We start from the raw sequence: 23,633 nt of genomic DNA, 5'->3' as shown, positions 1-23,633 counted from the left end.
TCTCTCTCTCTCTCTCTCTCTCTCTCTCTCTCTCTCTCTCTCTCTGTCTCTCTCTCTCTCTCTCTCTGTCTCTCTCTCTCTCTCTTTCTCTCTTTCTCAGGGTACTTGGGGGTGGTCTGCTCAAAGGGAATGTAAATTTTAATCCCTGAAACTTTTTTCCTTTCTTAAAGATCAGCTTTAACCTCAAATCACTTGGGATCTCAAAGATTGGTCAACAAGTAGATCCAGGTCAAGTCCAATTTGGTCATTTTTTGATGGCCTGATTGCCTCAGAATGAATTTAAATAGCAATTGTTTGTTTTGGCCAGAAACCCTGAGGGTCTTTTCCCAACCAAATTTATTTTTAAAAAAATTTTCATTTTCATTTATTTATTTGACTAAATAAAGGGGCCACTCTCTGTCTCATTCCTTATCAAGCCTTAACCACTGAATGACCATCACTTCAGTCAAACTGAGACGTGTTAAAAACTTTAGCTTGAAAAGGCCAAGGTTCCCCACTGCATCCTGGGCCATCTCCAGTTGTCTTGATCTATAGCTAGTAACTGGACCCAGATGGCTCCAGAAGAGAAAGTGAAGCTAGTGACTTTGCACAGCCCTCTCTTACTTAAATTCAATTCACTTATATGTCATGGCATCACTTCCATGATGTTATGTTCCTCTTCAAGAAAGAACAAACAACAAGTCCTAAAATACAATTCTGATCACATCACCCCTTTACTCAAAAATCTTTAATGACTCCAGGATAAAATACAAACTCCTTGAATTTTAAAGCCCTCTACAATCTGGTTCCTATTTCATATCACACACACTCTCTATTCCACTTGCTCTGGCCTTCCATGACATTTCATCTCCTGCCTGAGTAGTACCTTTGTACAAATAGTCTTCCACGTCTGGAATACACTCCCTCCTCAATTATACCATCCCAAAATCCCTAGCTTCCTTCAAAGAAGAGCTTACGTGTCACCTTCTAGAGGAAGCCTTTCCTGATCCTCGCCCTACCCCCACCCCATCCCCATCACCACTATTTTCTCTCACTCCTAAAATTACTATGTATTTACTTGTGTACATGTTATAAGAATAAAAAAATAAGCTCTTTGACGACAAGGACTTTTATTTTCATCCTTGGATCCTTATTACTGAGCATAGTGCTCTGCAGAGTAGGCCTTTAATAAACGCTTGCTGAACTGAATTGGCACTTCCTTCTGCAGCTTTAACCACGTTTCTATTTGTGCACATGCTATATTTATATGATTTTTTTCACTTATTTGCAATTATCCTATCTCTATCATGTCATAAACTCTTCCAAGGGAAGAAATTACAATCTACTCTCAATAGCACATAAATTGGCTTGACTGAAGGAATTGAGTGCTTATTTTTCTTTGAAAATGGTTGCAAGGACTGGAGTGGGAAGCACAGTTCACACCTTTAATTCAAAAAAGTCATGTTTCCTTAAAACTTTGGTTATCAACCATGGTTCTGCATAACAGATATTTTCTTTCTTTTCAGAAAGTTTGGTGCCATCCTGTGATAGTAATGGCAATTAAAGATTCCCCTGTATTGGCTTGGTTTTCAAATTGATTGTATTAAAACCCAGAGTTTGTTAATCCCACCTGTGGGATGGGCTTGTTGATGTGAAAAGAAAGTCCTGAACTGGGAGGAGCTGGTGACGTAGATTTGGAGAGACACTAGAGAGAGGCGGAAGATTTTTTTTTTTTGGAAGCAGCACCTCGTGGAGAGAGAGAGACTAAGAGAATTGCTAGTGGCCGCTTTGAATTGCCCTGGACTTTTGAGACCTGCCCCCTGAGCTGCCAAGGACTGAGGAGACATGGCTGTTTTGCTGGTACTTTGTCTGTCTGTTTTGATGTTATTTTGCCAGATTTGTCCACTGGTGAAAGACTGTCCTTTTGTTGAAGAAGTCCTGGAACCTGGCTGTTCGCTAAGAAGGCCTGCGACTGTCCTGCAGACAGAGAGTGAATACTGTCCACTGGTGAGGGACAGTACTGTTGTTGAGAGTGAATACTGTCCACTGGTGAGGGACAGTACTGTTGTTGCAGGGGTCTGGAGACTGTCCTGCAGACAGAATGAATACTGTCCACTGGTGAGGGACAGTACTGTTGTTGCAGGGGTCTGGGAGCCTTTCTGTTGGTTCAGAAGCCCTGAAGAAGGATTTTCTTGTTGTATGTTTACAGAAATCCTGGGAGAGGGCTTTGCTAATGTGTTCAGGGGTTCTAGGGCTGTTCTACAGACAGAGGATAAATTCATGAAGGGACTGGCAATGTATCTTATGGCCTTGCTAAGCCTTGTCTCTCCAGGAACTAAGATTGCTGAGAACTTGCCTCCTGTCAAGATGAAGAAAAGACCTCCATTTGGGTATTAAGTGCTGTGTTTAAACTTGATGTAACTCTGGGGTAGATTCAATTGTGATCCAGGAGGTGGAGAACTTTTAACCTTATTGTGCTCTGTGATTGACAAATGAAGGTACTTCACCTATGTTTGGAAACTAATCTCCATTTGAGAAGAGGGGCTTTGTGGTGGACTTAATTAAGGTATAGCCTAGGGGTGGAGAAGTATTTAGAACAGAGACTTTGTAATTGATTGAATGATTGGAAGATCCTGGGGTGGGGTAGTACTTGGAGATTATTTAATCACACTTAGTAAATGCTGTATTTTGAATGATGTCATGTTTTGATCTTCTCTGTTCTGGGTTTGTTACTGAATAAAATAGAGAGCACCTATGCTGGTATTTTGAACCTGGGAAGTTGCCTTTGCTTGATATTACATTACACATCCACAATCCCCCGTTCGACCACAGCTATGAGCTCACCCGAGCTCACAAGCCCCACACTTAGCCTGGTTTTCACAACTTGACAGGAAACAAGCAAATCCAGACAATGGCAGTAAGCATGGAGTAATAAAAATCTACCCTTCAACTAGGTAATTTAAACTCCCTTTTACCCATTCTCTATATGTACAAGGCCCTGAATTTCTAGACTACCTGACCTGACCTACTTGCTAATTCCCTAAGCGGGATCATTCCTTTCCCACCTCCATGCTTTCCGACTGATTGCCCCGCCCCCGCCCCCCCAAGCCTGGCTTGCATTCTTTCCTTCCCTCTTGCACCTTGAAATTCCCTCAACTTGCTTCAAGGCTCAGCTCCTCTACAACAGACACTTTCCTATACCTTTCCACCCTCATGTTTTTTATCTTGCATGTCTCAGGTCTTATATTTTTGTCGTTGCATCCAGCACTGTGCCTGTCACATAACAGGCACTTAATAAATGCTTGCTGGAAGAATGAATTGCTCATTTGAGTACCTCAGTTAGATCTAATAGAGAAATTGTACAAATTTGCTTAAAAGACCTGAAATTGGTTGTATTTTTAAGTCTTGCAAAATTAAGACAAAGAATGTAACTGAAAAGAACGACAATGGACCCTTGCTAAATCACACACAGCTTAAAAATCCTACAGTAAAATGGCGGCCAGCCAAGAGGAAACAAGATAACACCCAGTTTACTGAACTGGCGTCTTTGACGCGCACGCGCCCCAGGTTCCTCCTGAAACGCCACACCTTCCAAACAGTCATGCGCCGAGGACAGCCAACGAAATTCAGAATCGATCTTTGCCCATCCCACGCCCTTCTCTCTTCCGCCTCTTCCTGTGCACATGCGCCACTGGCGGTAGCGCGGTTGCCGGCTGCGCAGACGTAATGGCCTCCTCCTCCTACGTACCTGACGCAAGATGCCTGTAAGAGGTTCGCACTTTATACGGTGTGACCTTGAGTCTTCCCGGCCGAGGAGGACCCAGGGTGTCTAAAACAGTGCCTACATAATTGACCTAGTTTTGCAAGTTCTCTCTCGAGCCCAAAACCCTGATATATCCAAAAAAATTAATCCCTTCTTCCTCTCAGTCAAGCCACGCCCCAGATAACCTGAGCGGTCTGGGTCCGAGGAGCCACGACATGAAGCTTTATGTTCAGGCTCCTACGCGGGCTCCTCCGGGAAGGAGCGGTCTTTCGGGACGCAATGACCCAACCCCCGCCCCCACCCCCCACGTGGTTAGAGGTTTCCAGAAGAGCTGCGACCGCTGTGCTGCGCACCTCCCGGCCCCCTCAGTCCACTTCGCCTCCGACCCCTGCCCGCTCACCCGCCATGCTCAGCGCCAGCCGCACTGCCGTTGCCCGCCTCACCGGAGCCGCCTCCCGGGGCCCGGCTGCTGGCCTCCGCCAAGTGAGTGGTTTGCTCGGGTCCACTCCGGTTTTAGGGCCTTAACGGATAGCGGTCTCTGGTAGGCCCTCAGGGGACGGGAGAGGGCAGTGGGGTGGGCCGAGCTGGGAGTTCTCAGATACCGAGGGGTCACGATGAGATCCTTCGTCTCCGCCGGGCAGGAAGAGGCGAAGAAAGGAAAACCTGATGGGGAAGGGAGGCAAGCGGAGTCGGTGGGGGGCTGGACACTCCTTTCTGGCTGTGACCGGGGAGGGGCGTGACGGAAGCCTCCAAACACGGTCCCCCGTCGGGTCCCTGCTGAGTCACGGCCGATTTTTCCGCCACTTCTCGGGGTTTAGCGGGAGCCACGAGGGTCTGCTCGGGTCTGCGGGCCCGCTGAGAGCGGTAACTGCCGCTTAGGTGCTGCACCGGATGGTTTTACGTAAAAACTTGGGGGGGGGGGGCGCGGAATAGCCAAGGTGGGGGTGTTTCTTCTGTGTCTTAGGGTCGAGGAAACCGAGACCCACAGTTCAAGGAGTAAAATAGGGTAACGCAGCTACAAAGTGTCAGTGGTAGAACTTGAACCCACTACGTCCTTATTCTCTATTGCAGCTATCTCATGGACTTCATTCTGGTGTTACTTGTCTGGGGTCTAATTTGGAGCTTTAACAGGTCCCAATTGGAAGCACCTTTCTGAGTCCTTGAATTAGGGGATTTCGGGCCCTAAAGAGTCGTGCATTAGATGACTTAGCAGCAGGTGAGAAGAGAAGGCGACGTGTTAGGGACAGAGACCGAAGATAACCAGGAGCTGAGGGCACTGCCACCCTCCGAAGCCGGGGCTCCTAGGGGCACTCATCTCTCATTCTGCCCCTTGGCCATTAACAGCTGGGGGGTGGAGGACAGCAATTGAGGATTGGATGGGGGTCGGTAGATGTGGGTTCTAGCCCTGGTTATGCCACTAACCGACTGTTAGATCATAGGCAAGTCACCTCTTCCCCGTGGCCAGATTTAACGTAGGCCAAAAGTGGTGTTGGTGAAAATGATTGCTGAAGCCTTTCTTGTGGCTTGGTGGCCTCCTCTTCTTCCCTCCCAACAATCAGTGCAAAGTTAGTACCTATAAAGTAGATGTGATTACATTTCAGACAAAACTTAAGGGGTCAGTATTGGCTTCATATACATAGGTTGTGGGAAAAGTTAAAAGGATTCTAATTGCAGTTATTCTGTGGGAAGTAGTATGTCCAGAGAAGTATTTCTGTTCTCTTTACATCTGTTTCGTGGATTGTAAAGAATTGGCTTCTAGGCCGAGGGAAGGTTGCGAGGATCTTACTCATCTAGGTTTTGTGAGTTAGACAAACTTTGGAGGCCATTCTGGGGATTTCTTTTCTCTCCACCCACCCACCTCCCAGGTCCTTGACTCTGCCAGATAAATCCTAGTCCGTTTAACAAGTTGTGTCACAAGGTCATAGGAAGTGGCTTGGAATCACTTAAACCTTGATAGTACAGGACCACACTCAGACTTGCATGTGTTGGTGGGAAATTTTTTTTATTAGCTCACTTTGCTTTCATGTAGAACAGCCTTGTTCCTGAAATATGAATTCCAGCTAATTTATCAGATTTCTAAACCTTTTTCTATGCTTATGATCCTTAGGAATTTTGAATACTTTTTAAAATATTTTTTCATTTAACCCATAATACCACACATAAAAATGAAGGATCATAGCCTAGATATGTGTTACAGTGGTATACCAATAGCTGAGTTCAACAAATCTTTTAAGTGCCTACATGCCAGGGATACAAAGATTACATTATGTTGGGCAGTAATAAATTTGTGGCTAGAATTGTTTTATGTTAAAATTAGTGCTATAGGGGAAAGACTGGAGTCTTTTTGTTGGTTTTTAGACCTTGATCTGCCAAATCCTTTCTGGACTTAATTTTGCTTATTTATAACAATTAAGTGCTAAGGTTCAGTGTTTTCATGTAAGGTGGTTATTGTTGTCTGTGCTAATAATCTTTTTTTTTTCCTTTCCTAAAAGGATGGCTGGAATGGCCTTAGTCATGAGGCTTTTCGAATCATTTCAAGACGAGACTATGCGTAAGTGTGGCTGAATTTGCATGGCAAGGAAGTCAGTACTAAATTTCTGGTTGACATCTGTAATTGACATTGTTTTGTATGTATCTTGCAGATCTGAAGCAATCAAAGGGGCTGTTATTGGTATTGACTTGGGTACAACTAATTCCTGTGTGGCAGTAATGGAAGGGAAACAAGCAAAGGTGAGTTTTTGTACCTTGATATTTACCCTAGGTACTGATTTTGTGCACAGAATAGATGCTTGGGGTATTTTGAGTTTTGATTTATAGGTTTAACATGGGTGCTGAGAAACTTGGATTGCTAGCATGATTTTATTTTGAATGAAACTTTTTTTTTAAGAATGGGGTTAAGTAACTTGCTCAAGGCCAGTTATTTCTGGGTGTGGTGCTAAGTATCTGAGCCCAGATTTGATCCTCAGGTCATCCCAACACTGGAGCTGGTGCTCTTACTCGCTGTGCTACCTGGCCGCCCCTTGAATGAAACTTTTAAGGTCATGGATTTAATTCTTTCTAATTTATAGATAATCTACATGAGTAGGGGTCTAGTGTTAAAAGTTTCTTCTGCGTGTTTTCCTTTTATCTTCCTAGCTTTTAAGTCACCCATGAATTAAAAAAAAAAATTAAATTTCCCCCCAAAGGAAAATGGGAATGTACCCTTCTTTATGATATGCTTCTGGTTTTCTGGCAGGGCACATGCTTTTGAATACCATTAGTGTGAGTGGCTTTCCTTGTGATCAGTTGCTTGCATTTGCAGCTCCTGTGGTTAGGAGGGTGCAAGCTGTGCTAGAGGAGTAGAACAAAGTTAACTGGACCATAAAAGGACTTAGTCCTCATTTGTGTCTTAATCTAACAGTTTGTGCTAACTTCATCTCGCCTTCCTCCCCTCTCCCCCTTCTTTTTAATGAAATCATATGAGAATTAGAAGAGATTTCAAATCCCTTTAGAGTCCGACCTAACTATAACAGGAAAGAAATCCTCCCTATAATGTACCCAGTGTGTACCCATCCAGTCTCTGCTTAAAGACCTCCAAGTAGAGGGAACCCATTTCTCAGGGCAGCCTATTTCACTTTTGAACTTGCTCTGATCATTAATAAGTTTTTCTGGCATAAAACATAAACTGGCCTCTTTGCATTTTTGCCCAATGCTCCTGCTTTTGCGTCTGGGGCCAAACATGACATGACATGACATGGACTACTCTTCAACATCTTGTTTGCCTGCTTCTGGGCATTCTTCTGCACTCTATAATGTCCTTAAGCTGTGGTGGCCAGAATTTACCACAGTATTCCAGATTAGGTCTAATTAGAGTACAGCGCAATGGGACATCTCCCCATTACTGGAAGCTAACCTCTTCCTAATGAGGCAAGGATTGAATTAGCTTTTTTGACTTCAAATTCAGTACTTATTCATTGAGCTTGCAGTTCACTAATCACCATCACACATGCCTCTTCGTTAGCCTCCACTCCCAGTCTTCTTCAGATCTACTGTCTATTCATACCTCCTCCCCCTTACATTTTTGAGGTTTGTTGTTTTCCTTTTGTTTCTTAATCTAAATGTAAGACTATTTCTCTATTGAATTTCATTTTAATAGATGCACCCCAATATTCTAGCCTGGCATTATCTTTTTGCATCCTGATTCTGTCATCAAATGTATCAACTATCCATCCTTTGGGTCATCTACAGCAGTGGTGTCAAACTGAAAAAGAAATGGGGCCACTAAACTATGTAAAGATCCCAGCATGTTGAGAGCTATACTATTTATGCATTTCTCTGGGTCGGTGATAAAAATGTAAAGCAGCACAGGTCAAGGCCAAGCACAGATCCCTCCAGTACAATCCTGGGGACTTCCTGGCACATTGGCATTGAACCATTAACTCTGTAGCTGTCCAGCCATTTCAGACTCCATCTGACTATATTATCATCTAACATCTACCTCTTTACTCTTCTTCGATAGAATAGTACAAGATATTTTACCAACAAGTTTTGCTTGAATCTAGGCAGACTATACCCATAGCATTCTCCTTAGAATTTACTAAGCCTGCTAGAAAATAAAGCGTCTGATTTGATTTCACCAGTTCTTGATGAAGCCATGCTGGCTCTTTCAAAGAGATGGTTTGCCAACCACCCTGAGGTTTTTGAAAATTGATAAATTTGTCATTCTCCATTGTTACTGTGCTGCTCCCGTTTCCTGTGATCTTTGCAGTACTACTTTCAGCAACTCAGCAGTCACATCTGTCATTTTGTTTAGGACTTGAGGGTGTAGTTCATTTGGGCCAGATGACTTGAACTAATTAAGTGTAATTATGTGCTTTTTTTATCATCTCCTAATCTTGGCTACCAGTGCACATCCAAGGAGAAAAGCCAGCATCATTTAATTAATTAATTGTGTTGTCCCTCCAAAATCCAAGCAAATGATTGACCTTTTTGATCAGTTATCATTCCATCCTTCCCACCTTCGATCTGCTTTTTCTTTTAACATCACTCAAAAAACACCTTTTTGTTCATAACTCTCCTTGCCAGTCTCCATTCAATCTGAAGTTTTTTTACTTTCTTATTACTATTTTTATAGGACTGTGCCAATCTTGATCTTTTCAAACAAACACCATTTTCCTTCATGGAAGTTGTTTCACTTTATAGCTTCAGAATTACATTTGTGAACATTTCCCATCCTGGGCAGACTTGTCCTGAAATGTTTTAGTCTGTGGAATCCTATCCTTGCTCTGTCACTAACTCTAAAGCAGGCACTCCCTACCCTGGGTCTCCCAGCACTTCCACCTCAGCAACCAGTTCTTCCCCTGTTAATTCAGATCCAAAATAAGAAAAGATTGAAATTGGGAAGTTATTAGTTGCTATGCTTTGTTGGAGAGCTCCAGTAGATGTCCAGATAATTGAAATCTGTCACTATTGTATCATGCTTCTGTGCCAGCCTTGTGCTGTATTTCCTAAACTCCTTATTCCATCTTTGTATTATGTATTTGACTTTTATTTTTCTCCCCTTTGATTTTACCCAAATATTATCATTTTCACCTTCCCATACATCTCTCACTTTCCTTCGAGTGTACCTTCTTAATATAAATGCTACTGCACCTACTTTTTTTTGGCTTTTTGGAGGGCCGTTGGGGTTAAGTGACTTACCCAGGGTCACACGGCTAGTTTTTGTGTTAAGTGTCTGAGGCTGGATTTGAACTCAAGTCCTCTGGACTCCAGGACCGGTGCTCTACTCACTGTGCCACCTAGCCGCTCCTACTGCACCTACTTTTTACCCGTTCCTTTTCTTCTAAATAAGGTATCTTTTTATTCTCAGAGACTACCTTATTAACCATCCTTTTCATAAGAAGCTGTTCCTGCCTTATCTTATTTTGGTCATCTCCTTAAAGCTTTCCCTGTATTGATTATTCTTAGGCATTTTTCCTTGTTCCTGAGTTCATTGAGTCCTTGAAGACTGCATCCAGTAAGCCCTACTGCCTGTGAATCTCCCAATTTACCTTCTCCCAAAAAAATTGGACTCCCTTGAATCTATTAAGACTTGTCCATTCCTCACCAGAAGGAGGATCATCTTAACCAGAACTAATCTTACTTGATTTTTCCATTTTCTTACTGGCATTTTTTTCCTGTAACTTCTGTTGTGATATTGTTGGGAGTAAAAATATTTAGAAAGAGGCAGCCTGACATAGCAGATATGGAGATGGCATCTGTCAGCTATCAGAAGTCCTGCCTTTGGGGTGGCCAGGTAGCATAGCAAGTGTTGGGATGACCTGGGGATCAAATCTGGGCTCAGATACTTAGCACCACACCCAGAAATAACTGGCCGTGTAACCTTGAGCAAGTAACTTAACCCCAATTGCTCTTAAAAAAAAAAAGAAATCCTGCCTTTGACACGTGGGCTCTGTGATTCTGGGGGCAAGTTACTTAACGGTCTTATTACTAAATTACAGGTCAGGTGCTGATCTTTTATAGTAAAAGGAGTTCCTAATTCCAATGAAAACACATCTAGTCTCCTTTTCTCCTCTCTACCCCCAAAAAAAATTTATTTAGGGATTCACTTGAGTCTTCAGAGAGATTGATGTCTGCTTTTGACACATTTATTCAGTGGAGGATTGTACAGAATAAGAACAGGAAAGTTATTTCTTATTAGTGTGTTTCTTTGAAGACAAAGGTTTTTTTAAATCTCATAGCAATCATTGGAATTGTTGTAAGGCAAAGCAGGGACCTCATAAACATCTTAATTACCCAACCTGTTAGCAAATAATCTCCCCAGCCCCCAGGATTTCTTAATCAGCTTGTAATTTTTAAAAAGCAGTAATCAGCCACTACTATTGGTACTTTTGAAGGGTTTTTGAGGTTATGTTTTTGTAAATTGAGTCCATTTTTCTTGTGGGTTTTCCATATAAAGTTTGCTCTGTTTTGCATGGAACCTCTGTTCCATGGTTTCTTATGAATGTACCACCTTGAGGTTTTAGGTGTTGGAGAATGCTGAAGGTGCCAGAACCACTCCCTCAGTAGTAGCCTTCACAGCAGACAATGAACGCCTTGTTGGCATGCCTGCCAAACGACAGGCAGTCACCAACCCAAACAACACATTCTATGCCACCAAGCGCCTCATTGGCCGTCGATTTGAGGATCCTGAAGTGCAGAAAGACATGTGAGTATGGAGTCTCTTCCCTCCCAACTCCTTCAGCTGTATCTTAAGTCACCTTTGATTCTTTGTTTTTCTTGTTTCTACTCCTCCATCTTGACTCCGCCCCCTCTCTTTGTTTTTCTTTATCTCCACTCTATTCCCTTTCTAATCCTTATTTTACTATGACCACTGTAATTTAGGTATTTTTAGTGGGTTTTTTTTTTTTAAAGCCTTCAGTACCTGAAATGCACCTCTCTCTGAGAGAATCTTTAATTTCCTTCAAAACTCAGCAATCTTGTACAGGTGAAGAGCACCTGATTTGGAGGCATAGGGCCTGGTTTTGAATTCTGTTTCTTGCCACACATTACTTGAATGGTAGCCAAATCACCTTCTAGGCTTCAGTTCCTATTTAAAATTGGGAGGTTGGACTAAGTGACATTTAAGGTCACTTTCAGTTCTGTGTGTAATCCTATGTTCTCTGTATATGCCATTTCTTATGTTTTTTATTCCTTAGTTATTACTAGCCCTTCCCTCATCAAATTATCTTCCCTTTAACTGTTAAAGTGTTCAATTCTTTAGTTGAGTTTAAATTCCTTGGGGTCAGGGGCTGTAATTTCATTTTACTTTTTTATCATCCTTTTGGGGAGGCAGCTTTTTTGGAAGGGGGAAGGCAGGGAAATTGGGGTTACGTGACTTGTCCAAGGTCACATGGCTAATAAGTGTTGAGTTTCTGAGGTCAGATTTGAACTCAGGACCTCCTGATTCCAGGACTGGTGCTTTATTTGCTGCAACACCTAGCCACCCCTTATCCATTCTTAACACAGTGCTTAATAAAAATGAGTCAAATTTATTTGCAAGTTGCTACTCAGGACCCAAAAAACCTGGGAATTGTTTGAGTAGATAATTACATAGGCAAGAAAAACTAATAGGTTTTACCTGTTGATCACCTGCCTGCTGGGATATACATACATGCATGCGTGCGTGCATACATGCATATACATATATACACTTCATGAGTAGTGTTTACATCTAAGTGGAGTCTTCCAGATGTTAAAATAGCAGTTCCTTTAGGAACTTGAGTGGATAAGTTTTGACATATGAGCTCTTGACAATGAAGTGTCTTGAATTTTGCCCTTTTTGGCACTGATGATTAGATCTTTTGAAGTTTATGTTAATTTAAAGAGAATTAGTTTGCTTGCAGACATGCACAGACAGATAGGCACGTGGTGAAAGAGTGGTCCTGGCACGTTTTCTCAGTAAAATACAAATTCTTGTGTCTTTCAGTAAAAATGTTCCTTTCAAAATTATCCGTTCCTCCAATGGTGATGCCTGGGTAGAAGCCCATGGGAAACTATATTCCCCAAGTCAGATAGGTGCATTTGTGTTGATGAAGATGAAGGAAACTGCAGGTAGGTAGTTGGTCCTAATTTTAAAACAAAGACCCAGAAAGCCTAACTGTGTTTATCCCTTTTAACTTGACTAAGATATGGGTAACTAATGTTTGTTAGACTTTTGTGTAGATTGCTTTTGATTTTGCTTTCCACTTATTAATAAAATACAATTTAAAGTAAAATCACAAGTATGTAACATCAGTCCTGTTAGTAACATCATACCTTCATTCTGTACTTTGTTAATTTTATTCTTGGTATAGCTTTACAAATCAAAAGTATTGTCAGAGTTTGCTGATTTTGATAGAGCTAGTCAGCTTTTCCTTCCTTTACTCCTTTCCCCCAGTAGGGGGCGTTGTTGTGAAAAGTAGAAAGGTCTTAACAATAACATCTTTGAGACCTTGTTCATGATTCTTTGGAACAAAGGTTGAGGAAGAGGATTTCCCATTTTAAGAAATTTATATTAACTCTAAAAGAAATTAAACCTTTGTGGTTGAAATGATCTTGTATTTTGGTCTGGGAACTGCTGAATGAGGAGTAAAAAAATATCAAAAATAATAAAATTCAAAATAAAGAAATTTTAGGACCAATGTTATATCTAACAATCCAACTAATTAGCTAAGATAATGAACTTTGATTCTTTGCATTTTTATAGTAATATAATATTTCATTGTGTTAATATATTTCTAAATCTCAGACCGCTGTACATATAGTCACATCTTTAAATGTAGTAATTAATCCTTTTAATAGTTAGGTCTTTAAATCCTTCTCATTATATTTCAAAGATAGTGTTATAGCCACAGAATCACTAGATAAAAGTCTCCCTCTTATGATTTACAAACAAAAGCTTTAAACTATTTCTTTCAGTCTTCACTGTTTTAATTGGCTCAGAGAGTCACATGGGAATAATTTTTTAGTCTGAATGTATCTTGTGTGAATAACATTAAGAAATTGTTGAGTAGCTGAAATAAAATGCCCCCATTGATTTCAGTTCTTTGATTCTTTTCCAGAAAACTATCTAGGACATTCAGCAAAAAATGCTGTTATCACTGTGCCTGCTTATTTCAATGATTCTCAGCGACAGGTGAGGTCACACATACTTCATGAAAATCAGTGAAACTTTAAAAATGAACAGTGTAGAAGTTTTTTGTTGTTGTTTTTTTCCTTTCTAGGCCACCAAAGATGCTGGGCAAATATCTGGCCTAAATGTACTTCGAGTGATTAACGAGCCTACAGCTGCTGCCTTGGCTTATGGCTTAGACAAATCTGAAGACAAAATGTAAGCATGTCTTCAGCGCATTTTCCTCTGGCCCCAAAAAGATAAAAGGTTGAATTGTCTGACTTACAGGAACAGTTACATTTTGTTTGAGATTTGCAGTTGAACTAAAAAATTTGCCCTTTTCCTAGGATGTATGAGAACCCAGTTTGAGTGTGTGTACACACTGTATTTTTCATCTTAAGAAAATTGGATCTTTTCAGAGCAACAGTAGAGAATTTTTAAATGTTGTGAATTAAATTGGTATATGTTGGACATCTAAAAGTGTGATTGGATATTGTCAACATTCATTTGCTTTTAATATAGTGGGTTTCAATTCTTTTTTTTTGAGCACTTGTTAAAACTAACAGAATTAGAAATAAGACAGTATTAAAGTAATATATATATTTTTTTAAGCAATTGGGGTTAAGTAACTTGCTCAAGTTTACACGGCCAGTTATTTCTGGGTATGGTGCTAAGTATCTGAGCCCAAATTCGATCCCAGGTCATCCCAACTCTAGGACCGGTGCTCTTACTCACTGAGCCACCTGGCCACCCCTAAGCAATTGGGGTTAAGTAACTTGCTCAAGGTTATGTGGCCAGTTGTTTCTGGGTGGGTGCTAAGTGCCTGAGTCTGGATTCGATCCCAGGTCATCCCGACTCTGGGGCTGGTGCTCTTACTCACTGTGCTAGCTGGCCGCCCCTTAAAGTAATATTTTTAACAAAAATATTTTGACATTTTATACCTAGGAAAATAGCTTCACGTTCACCCATTTGCTAGAAATTCACTTTTCCTTGTCCAGTATTACTAAAATTTCTCTTTTTTCCCCCCTTAAAGCATTGCTGTATATGACTTAGGTGGTGGAACTTTTGATATTTCCATCCTGGAAATTCAGAAAGGTGTCTTTGAGGTGAAATCTACCAATGGAGATACTTTCCTAGGTGGTGAAGACTTTGACCAGGCCTTGCTCCAACACATTGTGAAGGAGTTTAAGAGAGAGGTTAGTGACCAGTTTGACAGATATTGCTGTTTTTTAAAGAGTCTTACACATTTTAGAATATTACTTAGTAAAATCAGTTTGGAAACAAAAGCTGGAAAAATGTTGTCCTGGCAGCTACTTGTAATTAAAAGAATCTTAGTATCAAAAAAAAAACACTAAATAGTCATCTAGTGTACTATATATCTCCCCAGCCACCTTTAAGCTCATTGAAGCTGGAAGGGACCTGGGAGGTCACCTGGTCCAATCTTCCTTGCCCCCTCCAGTTTCACAGATCAGGAAATTGAGGCATAGGAATTTTTAAAAAATGACAAATAATAAAAGTAAAAGGCAGTCTTTTTTTTTTTTTTTCTCAAATTCTTTGTTGTAAGGGATGATGCTTGGGAGGGAAAAGGACATGGAATATTGAAGGTAATGTAAAAAGTCCAAGTCAGAGTTTCTTCCTTAATTGAAATAATAGGTGTTTCACTGAAATATGTTGTATGATTCATCTTTTAGACAGGACTTGACCTGACCAAAGACAATATGGCTCTTCAGAGAGTACGGGAGGCCTCAGAGAAGGCCAAATGTGAACTTTCTTCTTCTGTGCAGGTGAGAGAAATGAATTACAGAGAAATAAGTCACACTTTAAACACCCAGATCTGGAGTTTTGTTTATTGAAGTGATATATAGCCATTAAGTTGTATTCAAAATAGTATTGAGCTCAGATGTTACTGATGTGAATATAAGTAATGAATTTTAGTAGTACAGGCCTTTGTGAAGTGAGAATCAGAATATGTTTGAAAAAAAGCTTATTGCAGTAGCTCTTGTGTCTAACTACATCATTATACCTGAAGTAAAATGTCCCCATCTAAATGGATGCACTTAAACAGAATTTTTCTTTTCATATTTTCAAAACAGTGTAGATCAAAGTTATACACTCTTTGCTATTTCTGTCTGCATGAAATAATTTTATCTTAAATCACTGGAACCAGCTCAGCCTGTCTCAGGCCTGAGGGCTGAGAGTTATTTCCTTAACTTTTAGATATTACTAAGTAGTTCCCCACAGAAAGAATTATACACTATAATTGAATACTAATTGTCCTCGGTGCAATATAAAATGTACTGGATGTGGTTCCTTCCTTGAGAGCTTTCAGTCTTAACTATTCTGTGAAAGCCCCTAAGGAAGAATGATAGTTTGTTTATAGGGGAAGAAGTCATGACTGCAGAAAATAGTCATTAGTTTCTGACATAGATCATCCTTAGAGAAAAGTGGACAAAGGTAGGTTGGTGATATATTTCAAAATTCTTTGCATATAGAGGTAGTGTTTCATAGTCGTGAATGTTTTTCTTTATACTGCCTTCTCTTGTGACCAGTGGCATGATGTATGTATATGAAATGATGGTCAGGTTTAGAGATACAGTTGTCATAGAAGCTGACTATCTCCCAGAGTATTCCATTTCATTTTCAGTACCTCCCTAAAATTTAGACTAATAAACAATAGGGGAAAAAAGGAGATTGGGAGGATGCATAATTTCTGAAAGGTTAAAGTTTTTTGGTGTATTTGTGCTGTGATGTATTTGTTTAATCCCTCATCTGAAAAAAAAAAGTGGTGTTAACGAGAACTGACCAAAAAAAATACACATTTTTAATAAATTGTTTTCTTTGAAGGGCTTCTAGTGGCTTCCTAAAAATGAATAGTACTGTAAGAACCTCTGGTGTAAGAGGACCCAAGGTACCATTCCTATAGAGAAACAAAAAGTCTGGTGCTTTCCTAACTGCAACTGCTTTCAGGATATGATTATTTGTGCCATTCTATGATGTATCATTGGTGATAGCTAATGAAGCTGCCCAGCACTCGGTGTATGTGACCTTATTTAATCTTGAGTGCAGCCCTGTGTGGTCAGTAGTGCTATCCTCATGGTGTGAGTCTCCCAGGATCACTACCAGTGATTGACTAAGGAAGGCTTCCAAACCCAGTCTTAGTCATCTTAAGTTTATCAGGCCTATTGCCTTCCTTTCTTGACATTAAGTTGATGCTGGGTTTTAATTCATTCCACACTGATATTTAGGGGAGGGAAGGGTAGAGAGAGAGATAGCAGCCACATTACACAGCCTAGAATATAAGCTTATATATAAATTTTCTCAGTCCTTATGCTTATTATATCAAGGAAATTTGTAACTAAACATCAACCTTAAAGACAAAAAGCAATGTTTTGTAGTGTGTGTGATTGGGGGGGGGGGGCGGCATTTGGGGTTAAGTGACTTGCCCAAGGTCACACCACTAGTTTTTGTGTTAAGTATCTGAGGATGGATTTCACCTCAGGTCCTCCTGTCTGCAGGGCTGGTGCTCTATTCATTGCGCCACCTAGCTGCCCTAGTGTGTGTGATTTAGAGCAGAATTATTTTACTCTTGGCAACATAAGAAATTAGTATTCTAACTGTGCTTTTGGCTACAAGCCAATCCTTCTGACCTTGATTTTGGTTGTGTTGTGTTTGATTCTTTGCTGGAACTGTTTTATGACCTAATTTCAAGTTTCTTGAGGCATTTCTAGGCTGAAAGAACTAATGACAATTACATCTCTGAACTCACTATCACATATAGTCCAATGGAAACTGTACTCCAACTTTGTAAGATCTATGTGACTTTCTAAATAATCCTATTCTGCCATTGTCCTAAGCACTTTACCATTGGCTTTCTCTGCTCATATTGAATGTTACTTTTGCAGACTGACATCAACTTACCATATTTGACCATGGATGCTTCTGGGCCCAAGCATTTGAACATGAAGCTAACTCGAGCTCAGTTTGAGGGCATTGTCACTGATCTCATCAGGAGGACTATTGCTCCATGCCAGAAAGCCATGCAAGATGCTGAAGTCAGCAAGAGTGACATTGGAGAAGTCATCCTGGTTGGTGGCATGAGCAGAATGCCCAAGGTATTAGAGTAGGAGGAGGGTTGGTGGTCCTTTGGGTAGGGGATAATTTAGCAATCTTAGTAAATCTTGGAAATCTCCAGGGTTAGGAGGACAGTGTCTTCTTCCATCTAGAAAGAATAGGTCTTTTAAAGGAGGTGGGAAGAATTTAAATATTGTGGAATTCCTAGGGGACTTGTTCCCCATGCTGGAGTTCCCTACATGTTGAGCCATTTAGGTGCTTTATGACCTTGAGTTCTGGCCTGTTGCCATCTCCTACGAGAGAATTTGTCATTCTCTCTCTTTAGCAGGAGTATCTATCTGTACAGGGATGTAAAGACAAATTTGGTTTTAAACATGGAGCCAATATTACTACACCCTCCCTTCCATTACCACAAAACAGTTATTTGGAATTTTGTATTATTATTACATAAACTTTATAAAGGCCATTTCTTTTTTTTTTACCATTATAAGGAGCAGTAAGAATTCAATTACAACCTGAAAACTTCTAAATAAAGGCTTGTCAGAAGTGAGTTCCATGAGTGACCAGACTTTTTACTTGGTCCCTAGGTTCAGCAGACAGTACAAGAACTCTTTGGCCGGGCTCCTAGTAAAGCTGTCAATCCTGATGAGGCTGTGGCTATTGGAGCTGCCATTCAGGGAGGCGTGTTAGCTGGTGATGTCACAGATGTGCTACTTCTGGATGTCACTCCCCTTTCTCTGGGCATTGAGACATTAGGAGGTGTCTTCACCAAACTAATCAATAGGAACACAACTATTCCAACTAAGAAGAGCCAGGTAAGAACATTTCTAATCTGTATTAAAGCTCTTTTACTTTGTGGAAGAAGGTAACTTTAGATTATTCTGGTGTTTTCCCAGAAAGTGTCTTTTTGGTCGACAGCCTTAAGCAGTTAAGACTGAATGTGTTCTCCCCATTAGTTTTCCTATTTCTGAAATTTCCTGAGGTAGCCTGACCTTGCCTAGAAATTCTTCCCCTTCTTGGTGACCAGCAGCAATGGTTATTGCTTTGTGGAGGCTATGTCAGTGTGCTTGTTTGGTCTCTGATGGGGTCAGGTATGACGGAGTTTGTATAAGGAGCCATCTGTAAGGTGACTATTGTGGCTGAGGGGGACACAACACCTTTTTAGTTTACTTGGCAAGAGATGTTGGAATGATTATCTTTATTCCTCCCACAATCACCACCTTGGATGTGCTATATACCCAAGAGTTTATAAGAAACTATTTTTGTATTTGTGCTGTGATGTTTTTGACAACCCTTCATTCTGAAGAAAAAAAAAAATGTGGTAACTTTTAAAACTGAGCACAAAGTACAGTTGTTTTAAATAAAAAATTGATAACCATATGTTTCCCCAAATGTTAGTTTCATTCACATTTTGTATCTTATCCTCTTGCTTCTTCCACAGGCATATTACATTTTTGGCTGGCACCTAAATGCTACTGCTTGTCTAACTGCATTCCTAAACACTTCCATTCCCAACAGGGAAGAAACTGGTTTATACACAGGGTACCTTCAGACTTTCCCTTTTCATGAAAAATGGGGGAGAAAGGGGAGTCTTTGAGCTCCTCTCTGTCTGTTGACTTGTCTGCTTTCCCCATAGGTGTTTTCTACAGCTGCTGATGGTCAGACACAAGTGGAAATTAAAGTGTGCCAAGGAGAGAGAGAGATGGCTGCAGACAACAAACTTCTTGGACAGTTTACTTTGGTATGTGATCCTGAAACTAGTAAAGCCCCGTAGTCCTCAAGTAGTAAATTCCTTCCAGAGTAAACTTAGACTGCCACCTGTGAAATCTAAATAACATAAGGCTTCACCCAGGAGTTTGTAAGTAACAGAATCAAAAGAACAACCTGTAAATTGGAGAAAGTGGCAATATTTGTAATTAACTGGCAAACCATTTTTTGTTTCTCCAGTTAAAATTTCTTGGAAGGGGTTTGGGAATTAGCAGTGGAATGGAGCCCACCCCTATCATCTGAACATCCTAATCTTTTAGAAACTTTCTCATTGTTTCTGACTTGTAAATAACAAAAACAGTAAATAGAATTGGGAATGAAAGACATGGGTACCTTTCTGTTGTGAGCTTACTTTAAGGTCTTGATCATATTTCAGATTGGAATTCCACCAGCCCCTCGTGGAGTTCCACAGATTGAAGTCACATTTGACATTGATGCTAATGGGATTGTACATGTTTCAGCAAAGGACAAAGGCACAGGACGTGAACAACAAAGTGAGCCTACTTGTCTTCATTCATACTGTTTATAAAAAGTAGAATAAGAACAAAGAAACTTAGGCTAGACCTGTTAGGCTATAGTTTTCCTCTGGCCTCTAGTTTCAGAGACTAGTGACTTAAGTTTTGTTCTCTCCTCCTATTCATACTGAAAAGAGGTAAAGTATGTACTCCAAACCCACCAGGTAGTGACTTGGCCATGAGGTAGTTAAATCTTTAGGCTTTTTGATCCTAGCAGAATCAAGTATTAGGCATTGAACTTTACAGCCACTTGAATTTCCTTTCTGGTGTAAAAGTTTAGGGTTAGTTTACCTGTAAGTCAAAACTTGTTTGGATCACAATATATTGCTTATTTACTTGTGTCCAACTCTTCCTTGACTCCATTTGGGGTTTTCTTGACAAAGATTCTAGAGTAGTTTGCCATTTCCTTTTCCATTTGCCAGTGATTGATCACCTCCAGTGGATACTGGTGTTATTTCAAGTTGGACTACTTGGGCTTGAAGTCAGTGAACATTGCTATCTACCATTTTGATAAACTGTATTTTAAACGTAAGGAAGAGGAAACTTAACCACTTGATGTGTAAATATGCTTTTAAAATAATGCTTTTATCCTTTTTTCTTACTATAGTTGTGATACAGTCTTCTGGTGGATTAAGCAAAGATGACATTGAGAATATGGTTAAGAATGCAGAGAAGTATGCTGAGGAAGACAGGAGGAAGAAAGTAATTGCTTTCAGCTTATTCTTTCTTCTTTTCCTGTTGGTTTTATCCTTTCCCCTTTCTCTTTCTTTCAAATACTACGTTTGAATCCTTCATCCTTCCTGAAGTCATCTGTTATAGTCATGCCACTCCTTTCATCTCCTGTATCTTATTGTCTCTACTTTTGGGAGAGGTGGTAATGGTCTTGCCTTAAAACAAGTATAAATACTTCCTTTAATAATAATATGGAACTAAAAAGGCAGCTTGTCATGGTAGATAGTTGGCCTGGAAGGTTCAGTGTTTTTGGCAATTCTAAAGACAATCAGTTGCATAGAACCAGGGCTCTGAAAATTATACTGCTGAAATTATGGAATTAGTATTTGTCTTTCTTATTTTCTGCTGTCTTCTCAGAACCTGTTTTCTGCTACTTCTATTTGCTAGACTAATTGGGAGGCTATATGTTAACATTTCACTCTAATACTGAGGCTTTATATCTCATTCAGGAGCGTGTAGAAGCCGTCAATATGGCAGAAGGAATTATTCATGATACTGAAACAAAGATGGAAGAATTCAAAGACCAACTTCCAGCAGATGAGGTGAGTTGTATTTTTAAACCAGAGTCGATCTAATAATGACAAGAAGCAGGGAGAAAGTGAGAATGTATACAGACCAATAATTACCTGTGTGTTTGCGATTTTCAGTGCAATAAACTAAAAGAAGAAATCTCTAGAATGAGAGAGCTCTTGGCTCGGAAAGATAGTGAAACTGGAGAAAACATCAGGCAGGCAGCATCTACTCTCCAACAAGCATCATTAAAACTCTTTGAGATGGCTTATAAAAAGGTATGGAGTTTTGTTTAGGTTTTTTGTGTGGTTGGTTTTTGTTTTTGTTTTTTAAGCTCTGTTAAGGATGGTAATGGGTGGGAAGCCCCAGAGGCAAAAGAGGCTGCGTGATTTCTCATGGTTGAATTTAGCTAAAGTAGAAGGCTGTGCCAGCTTTTGTAACTACTCACTCTTTCCCTTGTTGAGGAATAAATTGTAGGATGATATAAGTGGGGTACTAGAAGGGTTGGGAGAGGAACAAGAAAGACATACATGAAATGAAGCTACGTTGGCTAAAATAGAGTTACAATGCAAATAGGAATGGGGCTTAACAATTTTACGAATATTTTCTTTGTAGATGGCATCTGAGAGAGAAGGATCTGGAAGTTCTGCTTCTGGGGAACAGAAGGAAGATCAGAAGGAGGGGAAGCAGTAATGTCACCAGTTGACCTTGACTGGAGCAGAAATTAGGAAAACATTTGTGAAGCTTGGGGATGAAGGGGCACAAGGCCCTTCCTGAGCAGAAATGGGCAAACTTCAGTCTTACTGTGTTTTTGCAGTATTCTATATATAATTTCCTTAATGTATAAATCTAGTGAGTGTATTAGCTAATTATCATTTGACAGGTAATTTCCCCCAGCCTATCTTTATTTTCCAGCTGCATGAAAGGGGCAGGGGGGATTCACTGATCATTATAAAGGCTTGACACAGTTGTCTGCAGCAGTGACTGTGATTCTAAGGAGTGAAACAAAACCATGTCACAAAATTGAGGGTAGGAAACCATAATCCTTAAAAGACTCAGTAGGGACTGGTCCTTCTAGTTAGCCAAGTACTGATCAGCTGTGACTGATGGACTCCTTATCCATAGCCCATGCAGGGCCAGCTGCATTGCCAGAGAAGGGAAAAACTAGATTGAAAGAGATGAGTCTGCTTCGTTCTATCTAGAACTATATTCCTTTTGAAACAGGGTGATTAATGAGACTCTTCAACTTACCCAAAGCATTGTTTTCTCCACCTTCCAGCTTTTGCTTTGGGTACCTACTTCCTTGATAATTGTTCTTTTGATCCATTCTGGATTTTTTTAAGAAAAAATAAATATGAAAAGAACATTGTTTTGGGTTGGACTTTTTTTTATTTTTGAAGGGGCCCTAACTAACCAACTAGCATCTAAGTAACTTATAGGAAACTCAATATGGTGAATGTGAAATGATTAAAAGTGACTACTTATTACTGACCACAGAAATAGTTTTTCTTAGTGACAATTTTCAGCCTCAAGATCAACTTGAATATTCATTTTGTCTAAATTTTTTTCTCCACTGTGCTATCATTGTACATTTGGAGACTATCCATTAAGATACTTATGGTATGCCGGAAGTGAAGATCTTAGGTGATTCTAGCAGGCAGGTAGTCTGGTCCAGATAGCCTATTCACTGGTCTGCCAAAGATGGGATAGTTCAGATATCATTGCATTCACATTTGGGAAATTGCTTGTTTCCTTAGGATTGGGCTTTGTATCCACGAGAAGATGGAATAAAGTCACTGTTAAGTAGCCAGCATAGCTAGAACTGTTAGGACAAACTCAGTGATACGGGGATACAAACATGAAAAATAGGTCTTGACCTCAAGGAACTAAAATTCAACAGGAAGGGAGCATTAGCACAAAAAGCTACCTGCAGAGAGTGGCAATTCATACAAACCTGGAAGGAAGCTAAGAAGAGGTAAGGGCAAATCAGACATGGCCAGGAGAGAAAGGGATTCGCATATGAGTTGGTTACTGGATAAGGGTGGCGGGGAATGGGAAGTTGGCTAATTTTGTTTTTATGAAATGAATTTGAGGTCCCCACAGAGCATATGAAATTAGGGCAGTCATGGAAAATCCTGGAATTTAGGAGATGAAGATAGATATATAATTTTCCTAGAGATATTTCATCAAACAGCAATGCTTATTTCATGAAAATAAGATGAAGTCCTTAATAAGGGAGATAAAATAGCTAAGCCTCTGACAAAGGTGAGGTGCCACAAAACTAAAGATACTGTTAATGAACTTTTTAGGAAAGAAAGCAGTGCTCATTAGCCAGCATAACTTTATCGAGAAGTTATGTCAGAATTAGAAGTATAGCTTACTGTAAAGCCAGGCACAAAACAGCTTTCCAGAGGCCTGCTGCTGTGAACAAGTTTTTAAGATTCTGATTACATAGTATAGCAAACTCCATTCAATAACAAATCAGAGCAAAACATTCACAGAAATCAGAATACAGCATTCACAATGTTACAACTTATCACTAAAATGACCAGTTTTCACCAAAGTGATCACATTGTTTTTTTTTAAGCAATTGGGGTTAAGTAACTTGCTCAAGGTTACAAGGCCAGTTATTTTGTGTGGGTGCTAAGTATCCCAACTCTGGGGCCAGCACTTTTACTCACTGTGC

General features: G+C 40.2%; 1 protein-coding gene and 1 non-coding gene across 2 annotated transcripts; both read left to right on the top strand.

Moving 5' to 3' along the window:
* The first annotated feature begins 3,952 nt into the window (after positions 1–3,952).
* On the top strand, positions 3,953–22,311 carry HSPA9 (heat shock protein family A (Hsp70) member 9). The gene is made up of 17 exons (XM_069104311.1): positions 3,953–4,225; positions 6,235–6,293; positions 6,385–6,472; positions 10,747–10,928; positions 12,189–12,313; positions 13,303–13,376; positions 13,465–13,571; positions 14,386–14,548; positions 15,044–15,136; positions 17,255–17,464; positions 18,011–18,238; positions 19,060–19,164; positions 19,567–19,684; positions 20,313–20,407; positions 20,887–20,979; positions 21,085–21,225; positions 21,563–22,311. The coding sequence occupies exons 1-17, from the start codon at positions 3,968–3,970 to the stop codon at positions 21,638–21,640; spliced, it is 2,217 nt and encodes a 738-aa protein (XP_068960412.1). The 5' UTR covers positions 3,953–3,967; the 3' UTR covers positions 21,641–22,311.
* On the top strand, positions 18,694–18,766 carry LOC138174173 (small nucleolar RNA SNORD63). Its single transcript, XR_011171632.1, has one exon. It is a non-coding gene; the product is annotated as a small nucleolar RNA SNORD63 (small nucleolar RNA).
* Positions 22,312–23,633: the final 1,322 nt, after the last annotated feature.

This window comes from Petaurus breviceps, unplaced genomic scaffold, assembly GCF_028583685.1.
Source record: "Petaurus breviceps papuanus isolate PSGF00001 unplaced genomic scaffold, PetGlider_PUasm1.0 685, whole genome shotgun sequence".
Classification (NCBI taxonomy): domain Eukaryota; kingdom Metazoa; phylum Chordata; class Mammalia; order Diprotodontia; family Petauridae; genus Petaurus; species Petaurus breviceps.
Note: the sequence above shows the minus strand (reverse complement) of the source record. Positions and strands in the feature narration are given on the sequence as shown.